At 39.4% G+C, this 13,453-nt stretch overlaps 1 protein-coding gene across 10 annotated transcripts in view; it reads right to left on the reverse strand.

Moving 5' to 3' along the window:
• Positions 1-13,453, reverse strand: part of SUSD1 (sushi domain containing 1) — a 284,906-nt gene that overhangs the window by 221,498 nt on the left and 49,955 nt on the right. For all 10 annotated transcript variants that reach the window (XR_006196008.1, XR_006196009.1, XM_042913636.1 and 7 more), the window contains exons 7-8: positions 10,729-10,826; positions 9,706-9,892 (exon numbers count right to left, since the gene is read on the reverse strand). Coding sequence is in view for 8 of the 10 variants with exons in the window: in XM_042913636.1 (XP_042769570.1) it covers positions 9,706-9,892; positions 10,729-10,826 (285 nt within the window). In the remaining 2 variants the exon portion in view is untranslated. The remainder of the gene's footprint in view (positions 1-9,705; positions 9,893-10,728; positions 10,827-13,453) is intronic.

Here is a 13,453-nt window from a genome sequence, read left to right on the forward strand (position 1 = left end):
ACGGTTGGTGAGTCAAGCCCACATTAGGCTCTGAGCTGATGGCACGGGGCCTGCTTGAGATTCTCCCTCTCTCCCTGCCCCCTGCTTGCACTCTCTCTGTCTTTCTCAAAAATAAGTAATAAATTAAAAAAAAAAAAACTTTTAAAAAATAAACAAAGATACATGTTTAAAATGATTAAAAATAAGAAGCTGGCAGTAAAATGCTGTATTAAGCCAATAACATAAGGGAAGCAAGAGGGGAAGGAAAAAAAGGAAGTACAGAATGCTAAATTCTTTATTCAGGAAGAAATTAACATTATTTCAGAACACTGGTAATCAGAAAAATATACATTCAAATAGGATTTTGTTTGTTTTTTAATGTACAACATAGAATAAAAACAAAATCTATACTCTCTGAATCACTGAAAAAGAAATTTATGAAAAGAAAAAGATAGAAAACAATGGACATAGCAAAGCAACATAAAAAAGAAAAAAAAATTAAGATGACAGAAGAAGAAAATCATATTACAAAGAACACTAAATGTAAATAAATTGCTTAACTTATCTACTTAAAAACAAAACTCTTCTCAAGGTGCCTGGGTGGCTCAGCTAGTTAAGTGTCTGACTTCCGCTCAGGTCATGATCTCATGATTCGTGGGTTTGAGCCCTGCATCGGGCCCTCTGCTGTCAGTGCAGAGCCTGCTTCAGACTTCTGTCTCCCTCTCTGCCCTTCCCCTGCTCATGCTCTATCTCTTTCTCTCAAAATAAATATATAAACATTAAAAAAAAGTTTGTAAAGATTCAATTAAAAAAAAACAAAAAGCTTTTCTCAAGAAGGCTCACAGTATATGCTGCTTCCTAGAGTACATCTACAGCAATGTTATTCAGACAGCTTTTAAGAACAAAAGTGTTTAGAATATGGGAATGGAGAAACAAGTGAAGGGGATTAAGAGTACACTAATCATGTGAGCGCCTGGGTGGCTCAGTCAGTTAAGTGTCCGACTTTGGCTCAGGTCATGATCTCGTGGCTCACAAGTTTGAGCCCCGCACAGGGCTCTGTACTGACAGCTCAGAGCCTGGAGCCTGCTTCAGGTTCTGTGTCTCCCTCTCTCTTTGCCCCTCCTCTGTTTGCACTCGGTCTCTCTCTCTCTCTCAAAAAAAATAAAAACATTAAAATTTTTTTTAAAAACAGTAGTCATGATGAACACTGAGTCATGCATGGAACTTCTGAATCACTATATTGTACACCTGAAACTGACATAACACTGTACATTAACTACACGAAAATTAAAATTTTTCTTATTAAAAAGGAACAACAGTGAACAAAAACATATGCAAATAGATACACAAAGAAATCAAGAAAACCAATATTGTTAGCAAACTATATTCCAAGGCAAAAAATATTATACAGGTTAAAGTAAGCCATTTATTACTAATGAAAGTTAGATTCTGCAATTAAGACATAAATATCAGAACATCAAAATGTGTGAAAGAAAACAATTAGGATTTCTGAGAGAGACTGAGAAAAATGGCGATCCAAGTAACCAAAAACCAATAATACAACAAAAAATAGAAGATCTGAATAACTTTATTAATAAAGTTGACTGAAGACCAGATCTTACTCTACTCACAAGCAAACATTATCACAAAACTTTCCCAAATAATAAGCCCCAAGAAAATGTCAATAAGTCCCCCCCCCAAAATACCAAAATGTAATAAAACTAGAAATTAACAACAAAGTTAAATGTTAAAAAAAAAACAAAAAGAAAACCTGCCACTTGTATAATTCACTTATAATTAATCCTTCAGTCAATGGGGAAATCAAAATAGCAATTATGTAATGCTTTGAAAGTAAACATAAAGAGAACATATATTAACACACTCATAAACATTTCTTCAACCAAAGAGAAAATCAATCAAAGAGAAAATCAGAATCACAATTATATCATGCCTAGAAAGTAAGGATAAAGAGAATATGTATCAGTGTCTAAGGAATTCTACCAATGCTCAAGTTCAGAAGCATTAAAGACTTTTATGCTCAAACAGGAAAAAATGGAAATATGTTGAATTATACATTCAGTGGAAGAATTTCTTAATAGAACAATATATAACCAACTTAAGAGAATCAAGGAGAAAGAAATAATAAAACTAAGGGGAGAAATTAATGACATAGAAAAAGAAAAACACTTAAAAAACCAAGAGTTTATTCTTCAGGGAAAGGAACAGTAATAAAACAAACAACTCAAGCTAAGCTAATCAATTTTTGAGAGAAAACCCAAATTAGGAATCAAAATAACCTGGGGTTATATAACCTGTAACCCCAGAGGAATTGTCAGTAAATATTCCACATGACATTCCACTGATATACTTAAAATCTCACCCATACTTTTAGGAAAATACAAATAATGAAAATTGACTGAAGGGGGCGCTGGGGAGGCTCAGTCAGTTACATGTCCGACTCTTGATTTCAACTCAGGTCATGATTTCATGGTTCAGTTCATGAGTTCGAGCCCTGAGTCAGGCTCTGTGCTGACAATATGAAGAATACTTGGGATTCTCTATCTCCCTCTCTCTCTGCCCCTCCCTACTCGTTGGCACTCTCTGTCTCTCTCTCAAAAATAAATAGGGGCACCTGGGTGGCTCAGTCAGTTAAGCATCTCTTGATTTCAGCTAAGGTCATGATCTCATGGTTCATGGGTTCAAGCCCCACCTCAGGCTTTGCACTGACAGCATGCAGAGCCTGTTTGGAATTCTCTCTCTTCTCTCTCTCTGCCCCTCTCCCTGCTTTCACATGAGCTTCCTCCCTCTCTCTCTCTCTCTCTCTCTCAAAATAAATAAACTAAAAAAAAATTTTTTTTAATAAAAAACTAAACTTTTTTTAAAAATTAAAAAAAAATTGAAGAAATTATAGGAAACATAAACAGATTTTTTAAAAAAGTCATAGCAGAAATTAACAGTTATCAAAGAATTATCTCCCAAAAGGGATAAAACCTAACGATCTCAAGAGAAAATGTGTCCAACTTTAGAGGAAGGCAAAATTCCAAAGTGATACAAACTTTTCTAGAGCATAAAAAATATGGAAGACTTCCCAATTCATTTTAAGAGAACTAGCATGAAGCTTATAATGAGATCAGATCACCAAATGTGCAGGATCTAAAGGAAGAGAATGGCAAATCTTTACAACAGTGCATATATGAACAGAAAAGATAAAACTTAATATTGAGTAAATGTAGAAATGTACTTTTTCCCAGTTGGGATGCCTCCATATAACCCAATTCTCACTAGATTAACTTGCAAATTTAATCCAATTCCACTTAAAATTTCAGGCAGAGGAAAGAGATCTGGAGACATTTAAATACTCAGCCATGGTCACCAAACTCTTCAATGCAGAGTTAAAATGCAAACCACGTCTGTCTGACCCTACAGACCATCTTTTTCTTGGAGAGAAATTACCTTGTAGAGGTAACTGGGTATTAGTAAAAACAGCTGACACTGAACAGCAAGCTGTCATTTTGACTAAATAATGACACATGAGTTTGAAGTCTTTTCAATAAGACCTATTCCCTAGAAAAACTAAAACTATAAAACAACAAAACGTCAGTAAATACATATCTATCAATAATTACTTTGATTGTAAATGGACTAAATGCTCCAATCGATAGACATAGGGTGAGAGAAGAGATTAAAAAACAATACCCATCTATATGCTGCCTACAAGAGACTCATTTCAGACATATAGACACCTGCAGATTGAGAGCAAGGGGGTAGAGAAACATCTATCACGCAAATAGACGTCAAAAGAAAGCTGAAGTAGCAATACTTAAAATGGAAAAAGACTTTAAAACAAAGACTGTAAAAAGAGACAAAGAAGGACACTTTGTAATAATAAAGGGGACAATCCTACAAGACAATAGATCAATTGTAAGTATTTATGCACCCAACATGAAAGCACTCAATACATAAACCAGTTAATAACAAACATAAAGGAACTAATCAACAGTAGTACAATAATAGGAGGGGACTTTAACACCCCACTTACATCAATGAACAGATCGTTCATAAAGAAAATCAACAAGGAAAAAGCGGCTTTGAATGATACATTGGAACAGATGGATTTAACAGATATATTCAGAATACTCCATCCTAAAACAGCAGAATACACATTCTTTGCAAGTGCACATGGAACATTCTCCAGAACAGATCATATAACAGTCCACAAAACAAGTCTCAACAAATGATAGAAGCTGTACCATGCATCTTTTCTGACCACAGCGCTATGAAATGAGAAATCAACCACAAAAAACAAATTTGGAAAGGGTACAAATACATGGAGGTCAAATAACATGCTACTATACAATGAATGGGTCCACCAAGAAATCAAACAAAAACTACATGGAAATAAATAAAAATGAAAACATAATGACCCAAAATCTTTGGGATGCAGGAAAACAATTCTAAGAGGCAACATTATAATAATACAGTCCTACCTCAAGAAGCAAGAAAAATCTCACATAAACAACCTAAGTCCTAAAGGTGCTAGAAAAAGAGCAACAAACAAAACCTAAACCCAGAAGGAAGTAATAAAGATTAGAGTAGAAGAAGTAAATGACATAGAAACCAAAAAACAATAGAACAGAACAATGAAAGCTGGTTCTTTGTAAAGATCAACAAAATTGATAAACCTATAGCCAGACCCTTCCCCCCGCCCAAAAAAAAAGAGAGAGGACTCAAATAAACAAAACCACAAATGAGAGAGAAGAAATAACCAACACCAGAGAAATACAAACTCTTGTAAGAGAATATTAGGAAAACTATATGTCAATAAACTGGACAACCTAGAAGAAATGGATACATTCCTAGAAACATATAATCTACCAAAACTGAAACAGGAATAAATAGAAAATTTGAACAGACCAATAACCAGCCAAGAAATTAAATCAGTAATCAAAAAACTCCTAACAAACAAAAGTCCAGGACCAGATGGCTTCACAGGTGAATTCTACTAAACATTTAAAGAAGAGTCAATACCCATTCCTCTCAAACTATTCCAAAAAATAGAAGAGGGAGGAAAAATTCCAAATTCATTCTATTAGGCCAGTATCATCTTGATACCAAAGCCAGATAAAGACACCACAAAAGAAAGAGAACTACAGGTCAATATCTCTGATGAACATGGATGCAAAAACCCTCAAGAAAATACTAGCAAAATGAATTGAACAACGCATTAAAAAAAATCATTCACCACAAACAAGTGGGATTTATTCCTGGAATGCAAAAGTGGCTCAATATTCACAAATCAATCAACATGATACATCACATCAATAAGAGAATGTATAAGAACCATATGATCATTTCAATAGATGCAGAAAAAGTATTTGACAAAGTACAACATCTACTCATGATAAAAAAAAAACCAGAGCAAAGTAGGTTTAGAGGGAACATACCTCAACATAATGAAGGCCATGTATGAAAAACCCACAGCTAACATCATCCTTAATGGGGAAACACTGAGAGCTTTTCCCCTAATGTCAAGAACAAGATAAGGATGTTCACTCTCAACACTTTTATTCAACATAATACTTAAAGTCCTAGCCACAACAATCAGACAACAAAAAGAAATAAAAGGCATCCAAATTGGTAACAAAGAAGTAAAACTTTCACTATTTACAGATGACATGATACTACATATAGAAAACCCTAAAAACGCTGAAACTGATAAATTCAGCAAAGTCACAGGATACAAAATCAACGTACAGAAATCTTTTGCACCAATAATGAAGCAGCAGAAAGACAAATTAAGAAAACAATCATATTTACAATTTCATCAAAAACAATAAAATGCCTAGGACTAAACATAACCAAAGAGGTGAAAGAAAACTATAAAACCCTGATGAAAAAAAATTGATGATAACACAAATAAATGGAAAGACATTCCATGGTCATGGATTGAAGGAACAAATATTGTAGGGTGCCTGGGTGATGCAGTCAAACATCAACTTTTGATTTCAACTCAGGTCATGATTTCATGGTTCATGGGATTGAGCCCCACATCAGGCTTTGAGCTGACAGCACAGAGTCTGCTTGAGATTCTCTCCCTCTCTCTCTGCCCATCCACTGGCTCGTGCTTGCTCTCTCTCTCTCTCAAAACAAATAAATAAACTTAGAAAAAGAACAAACATTGTTAAAATGTCTGTACTACCCAAAGCAATCTACAGATTTAATGTAACCTCTATCAAAATACCAACAGCATTTTTTACAGAATTAGAACAAACAATTCTAAAATTTGTATGGAACCAGAAGAGACCTCAAATAGCCAAAGAAATCTTGAAAAAGAAATACAAAACTGGAGGCATCATGATTCCAGACTCCAAGTTTTATTACAAAGCTGTAGTGATCAAAACACTATGGTACTGGCACAAAAACAGGCAAATAGATCAATGGAACAGAACAGAAAACTCAGAAATAAATCCATAATTATATGGTTAATTAATCTTGGGCAAAGCAGGAAACAATATGCAGTGGGCAAAATCTATTCAACAAATGGTGTTGGGAAAACTGGACAGCAACAAGCAAAAGAATGAAACTGGACCACTCTCTTTCAACATTCACAAAAATAAACTCAAAATGGATTAAAGACCTAAATGTGAGACTTGGGGCGCCTGGGTGGCTCAGTCGGTTAAGTGTCTGACTTCGGCTCAGGGCATGATCTCATGGTCCATGAGTTCGAGCCCCGCGTCAGGCTCTGTGCTGACAGCTCAGAGCCTGGAGCCTGTTTCGGATTCTGTGTCTCCCTCTCTGACCCTCCCCTGTTCATGCTCTGTCTCTCACTGTCTCAAAAATAAATAAAAACATTTTAAAAAGTTTTTTTTAAATAAATGTGAGACCTGAAACCACAAAAATCCTGTAAGAAAGCACAGTCAGTAATTTCTCTGACATCGACCATAGCAACATTTTTCTAGATATGTCTCCTAAGGCAAGGAAAACAAAAACAAAATAAACTGGGACTACATCAAAATGAAAATCTCTGCAGAGTAAAGCAAACAATCAACCAAACTAAAAGGCAACCAACGGAATGGGAGAAATATCTACAAATGACATACCAATAAAAAGTATTCAAAATATATAAAAAACTGATACAACTCAATACCCAAAGAACAAATAACCCAATTAATTTAAAAAGGGGCAGAAGACATTAACAGACATTTCTCCAAAGAAGACATACAGCTGGCCAACAGATAGATGAAAAGATGCTCAACATCACTCATCGCCAGGGAAATACAAATCAAAACCACAATGACATATGACCTCACACCTGTCAGAATGGCTAATATCAACAAAACAAGAAACAAGTGTTACTGAGGATGTGGAGAAAAAGGAACGCTCATGCACTGTTGGTAGGAATGCAAACTGGTGAAGCCACTGTGGAAAACAGTATGGAGGTTCCTCAAAAAGTTAAACACTGAACTACCCCTATGGCCCAGTAATCACATCATTGGGTATTTTATCCCAAAAATACAAAAACACCAATTCAAAGGGATACATGCAACCCTATGTTTATCACAACATTATTTACAATACCAAGACATGGAAGCAGCCCAAGTATCTGTTGACTGATGAATGGATAAAGATGTGGCATGCGTACATGCACACACACACACACACACACACACACACACACAGAGGAATATTATTCAACCATAAAAAAGAATGAAATCTTGCCATTTGCAATGACATGGATGGAGCTAGAGAGTGTAATGCTAAGTAAAATAAATCAGAAAAACACAAATACTATATGATCTCACTCATCTGTAGAATTTAAGAAACAAAACAAATGACAAAAGGAAAGAGAGAGAGAAACCAAGAAACAGACTCCTAAGTATAGGGAACAAACTGACGGTTACCAGAGAGGAGGGAGGTGATGAAACAGGTGAAGGGTATTAAGAGTATACTTATGGGGCACCTGGGTGGCTCAGTGGGTTAAGTATCCGACTTCGGCTCAGGTCATGAGTTTGAGCCCCACAGAGTCGGACTCTGTGCTGACAACTCAGAGCCTGGAGCCTGCTTCAGATTCTGTGTCTCCCTCTCTCTGACCCTCCCCCATTCATGCTCTGTCTCTCTCTGTCTCAAAAATAAATAAACATTAAAAAAAATTAAAAAAAAACCTTTTAAAAAAAAAGAGTACACTTATCGTGGAATGCACTTATTGTTGGTTAAGTGGCTGACTTCGGCTCAGGTCATGATTTCATGGTTCGTGAGTTCAAGACCCACATCAGCTCACTGCTGTCATTGCAGAGGCTCACTGCTGTCAGTGCAGAGCCTGATTTGGATCCTCTGTCCCTCTCTCTGCCCCTTCCCCCCTCAAAAAAAATAAATAAAACATTAAAAAAAAAAATACACTTATTGTGATGAGCACTGAGTAATGTAGAAAATTGCTGAATCACTATATCTTACACCCGAAACTCATGTAACACTGTATGTTAACTGTACTGTATTAAAATTTAAAACTTATAAAAAAGAGAAGAAGACATACTACTTTTTAAATGTTTATTTTTGAGAAAGAAGTGGGGGAGGGGCAGAGTGAGAAAGGGGCAGAGGATCTGAAGCAGGCTCTGTGCCGACAGTAGACAGCCCGATGCGGGGCTCAAACTCACAACCTGAGCCAAAATTGGATGTGAGAAATATGCCCCAATAAGACCTATTCCTACTAAACCCACAGCAGTTTATCATTAATTTTGAATAAGATTCTCTAGTTATATTAATTCTACAACATCTTTCCCTACATATTATTTGTTTAGAAAGAAATATTTTGGGTTTTTTATATATAAGTACCTTAGGAATCTAATCTGTGTAATTTCATATTTGGCTTTCTATTGTTAAGATCAGCAGACTATTCGATTATTTCTGCCAAATCCATGTCACTTCCCAGTTCCTGGTGGTAGTAATACCCGAAGGCTGAGGTACATTTTAAGTGGGACATCAAACAGCTAGTTGAGAACCACCTCCACTCACCCAAAATAATAAATGACACTAATGGCTTCTTGAGATTTGCTTATAAGGTATTTAATCAGTCCTGACACCCCATAACCAAAATTACGAAAAAAAAATTTATTATAATTGTCACAATATTGTTGTAAAAATCATGTGATAACTATGTGCAGTGAGGTTTATTACTACTTTTTGAAACTCCTTCCTGTCCACTTCTCTTCTCACTTAATATCTCCCTTCCTGCATCTTGGGGCTGCCTCTTCCCTATCCACTCACTCACTGTCAACTTGATTCCCACCCCTCACCGGTCCTGGGGTCAGTTTCCTACCTAGATGGAAAGCTGCTAGGTCACCCTCTCTGGCTCCTCCTCTCTCATAGCCAAGAGTAAGAAATGACCTTGCCCTTTCCGACCAAAGATAAGCCACATGGCTACTCTCTAGTTCCTTGGATAATTGGGAATTGGCTGCACCGTCACCAAATATTCTCCTCTTTTAAATGTCTCATTACTTTCCATTTCAACCAGGGACCCAGCTGTGAAACAATACATCGGCGCATCAGTAAGATAGGAATCTCTCTTACTAGACCTGCGCTGGTTCTGACCCCTGGAGTAACCGCATCCTCCTGGCTACAGATCTCAGAAAATAAGTGGGAACTCTCAGGCCCAGTTGATTCTGAAGTACACTTCCCCACATCCTGTGCTTAACGTTTCCTAGGAGGCAATGAGACTTCACCTCTACCTACCAGCTGTCTGGAACCCAATGATGGTGGGCACGGAGCGTGTGGGCAGGGCGGTGAAGATGCTCACGGTGTAGTTGGTGCCTGGGTACAGATCTAGGCACACTTCGGGGGTCCTGCTGTCTGTGGTCAAGTTGACGGTCTCCTCATGAACTGATTCCACAGGGTGCAACCGTTGTCCTTTTATGTGTATCTTTGGGAGAGAGAAAGAAAAAAGAACCCACCATGACTCCAGTTAAAACAATAGAGAGGGGCGCCTGGGTGGCTCTGTTGGTTAAGCATCGACTTCAGCTCAGGTCATGATCTCACGGTTCGTGAGTCCGAGCCCCACATCAGGCTCTGTGCTGACAGCTCAGAGCCTGGAGCCTACTTGGGATTTTGTGTCTCCCTCTCTCTTTGCCCCTCCCCCACTCACAGTCTTGGTCCCTCTCTCTCTCTCAAAAACAAATAAACATTTAAAAAATTAAAGAAATAAAAAAAACAACTGAGAGAGACCCTTTGTGGGGCCGGATCCCATGCCCCTACTACACTGCGCACCCAGGGGAGATGAATAGGTTAAGTTTCTGCTATCAGGTATCTGATGATGAAGTCTCACCCTAAGAAGTGACATAAAATGACATGAATGACCAGCCATCAAGGAGGCAGTCACAACCTGAGAGCCACTCTCTGCATCCTGTCACCCAGTCAGCAGATGCTTCCAAGCCCCCTCTGGAGGAGGGAAATACAAGTGCTTGGAAACAAGCGATCGTGATGATGCCAAATATAAATATATCCCCCACACGTATACTCCGTCGAATGACAAATATATTAAACACAGAATGTAAAATAAAATACACCAGACTATGTTAAAAATTCTGATCACTTTTTAAAAGGACCATCAGACAATTAGATTGAGAAGACCTTAGTGCTCGCTTCGGCAGCACATATACTAGATTGAGAAGACCTTAGAGCAGGAAGTCCCTCCAAGTCACGTTCCTGTCGCATATACTATTTCTGCCCTGTCAAGAAAACGTTGATCATTTTACTTACCACATAGATAATCTTGGAGACTGTTCTTCCTGGGTTTATTTGCCACCTCACACAGCTGTTATTAAACACTGATACATCATTAACTTCTGCAATTATTTCTAAAACAGAAAAAGAGAGTCCACTCACAAAATGCATCAATGGGCTTTGGAAAAATCCCAATGGCAATCATGATGGACGTAGTTTATCTGTGCAGCTGACAACTCGGCATATCACCATTCATGCTCTGATTCAGAAGCCAAATCAGGCAATTCGAGCTGCCCCAGGCCAATCACCCAATTCATCTTCATCAAAGATGAGCCTGGCCCATTACCTGACTTGGAGGAAAAGAAAAGACAGATAGCCACTTGAGTGTGGGTAAGAATTCCAACCTGTGATTGGCCTGGCAGGCCACTGGATGCCACTGGCGTTCCACTCATGTGGGATGGAGAGGCCCAGAGCTGAGCCCTGAATCTTCCCTGCAGCCACGTAGGTAAGATCTGTTTCTGGCTTCCCCATCTGACCTGGCTGACACAATGCTCTTATTTCCAGGTCACTGCTGTTCCCAACAAGGAAATGACATGCATCACCACACACAGGGCCATTCTTCAGCAGCAGTGTGGGGTAAACTACATAAATTCCCCACAAGGTCCCTGGATAATTCTGGGACTCCTCTAACTGAAGCTATTTAATTCTGATCAGAAAGCCACAGATTTCTTCAAGTTGTTCTGCTTGAATATTGTGTGTATTTCATGTAATAAATTTGGCAGTGTGGGAAACCATATGAGGGCATTGGTTCTGAGGTAACACAGTTTCCAAGGGATTGTACTGGCTCTCTTTCCTCCCCTGCTTTACTCACCTTACCCCACTCCTGCTTCCCAGGGTGTCATTCCCCCTTGTGTAATAAATATAAGCCCTGTGCCACAGGCTCTGTTTTCTGGGAAACCCAAGATAAGACTCCCATCGAGAAGGGTGAGAAAGGGGCACCTGGGTAGCTCAGGGGGTTAAGTGTCCGACTTCAGCTTTGATCATGATATGGCCATTTGTGGGTTCAAGCCCTGCATCGGGCTCTGTGCCGACAGCTTGGAGCCTGGAGCCTGCTTCAGAATCTGTGTCTCCCTCTCTCTCTGCCCCTCCCCTGCTTGACTCTGTCTCTGTCTCTCTCTCTCAAAAATGAATGAACATGAAGGAGAAGGAGGAGGAGGAGGAGGAGGAGGAGGAAGAGGAGGAGGAGAATGATTACAAGAAGGGTGAGAAAGAGAATTCCCCATCTCAGAAGATGCCTCCCCTCATCTCATCCCCTGTCTCTCCCTTCTCAGCCTCCAACATGGGAAAGAGAGCCTGACCTGTACCTTGGGTACCTGTAGGATTGACTCATTTCCCCTGTACTCACAACCAATGCCACCATCAGACTGTGATCTACGGATGATCTCTTTGCCAAAGAAGATTTTACATCTTTACTAAATCACCCCATCAGCAGCATTACTGGGTCTCAGGTAAACCCAGGTCAGCCATCAGTAAGTGAGAATAAATACAGGCAGAGAGAGGAAAACAGGCAAATTTCTGGTGAGACACCAGAGGATCACCTATGGCTGTCTAAAGCATTCCTGGGTCTCTACATCAATGCTTTTCCCAGAGCACAGATAAAATGAAATCAAAGAAATATTCCAGTTGTGGACATGAGTACCCTAAGAGATGTAAAGATTCTATCTGTTTGCCGCCCTGAGGAGCATGAAGATGACGTTGGTGCCAGTCTTTCATGAGCATGAACAAGCCCCAAATACTCCAGGACCCTTCCCTCCCCATCACCCTTCAAAGTCCCTGGAGCCCTGGACTCCCCTGCTCACTCACACATCACTCTGATACCAACTCACCACCTGGTCCGGAAAGAAAAGGAAACATCCCACCCCTCACCTTGTCTCTGACTGCCAGTGAGGCAAATGTTCTTCTCACTCAGGACCCCCCTGCTATCCAAGCAGAGATTAGAAAGGAGACATGAAAGTTTCCTTCCTTGTCCTTCCCTTCTGCTCATTCACTATGACAACAGCAAATGACATCTCAAAATTGCCATCTGCCTCCTGCCTGTGCCGTGCTCTCTTGCACGGATGGACCAAGATCTGATTACGGGGATGTCAGATATTTCATCCCAAGGGGCCGTTTAACAAAACATGCTTGCTTTTCCCTCCAGGTGTCACCAGGTGGAAAGACCTCTTTATAAACACATCAGGTATTAAACATCCACATTAATGCTGCCTTTTTAAAAGAGATGCCCTCATTCTAACAGTACTGATAACTGAAAACATTTCTGGAAGTTCTCTTTGGAACTGGCTCCAGGGTTCTTTATTCACCATTCACTGAATGATGAATCCTCCCATGCCAGACACTGGGCTGTGACAATGATCAGAACATATCAGAACATTCCCTCGGGAATGTGTGGTCTAACGGAGGGAGCAGACATAGAAGCAGGTAAGTACAACTCAATAAATCTTAGAACAAAGTTACACACAAGTACCACAGGGTAGAGATAAAGGAGCCACCCACTGTCACTGGAAGACCTGGGGAAGCTGGCTTTGTGGAGGGCATGACCTTAAGGGACGAATGGCTAAAGAGGGGGGAAGACACCCAAGCAGAGCGAACCTAACGCAGGTCTGGAGCTACAGGAGGGTGTGGCATATTCACGGTGTTGAGTGACAGAGAAGCGTAAGGCACTGAGAAGGGCGAATGACAGGAAATGAGGCTGCAGACGTAG

This window comes from Panthera leo, chromosome D4 (assembly GCF_018350215.1).
Source record: "Panthera leo isolate Ple1 chromosome D4, P.leo_Ple1_pat1.1, whole genome shotgun sequence".
Lineage (NCBI taxonomy): Eukaryota > Metazoa > Chordata > Mammalia > Carnivora > Felidae > Panthera > Panthera leo.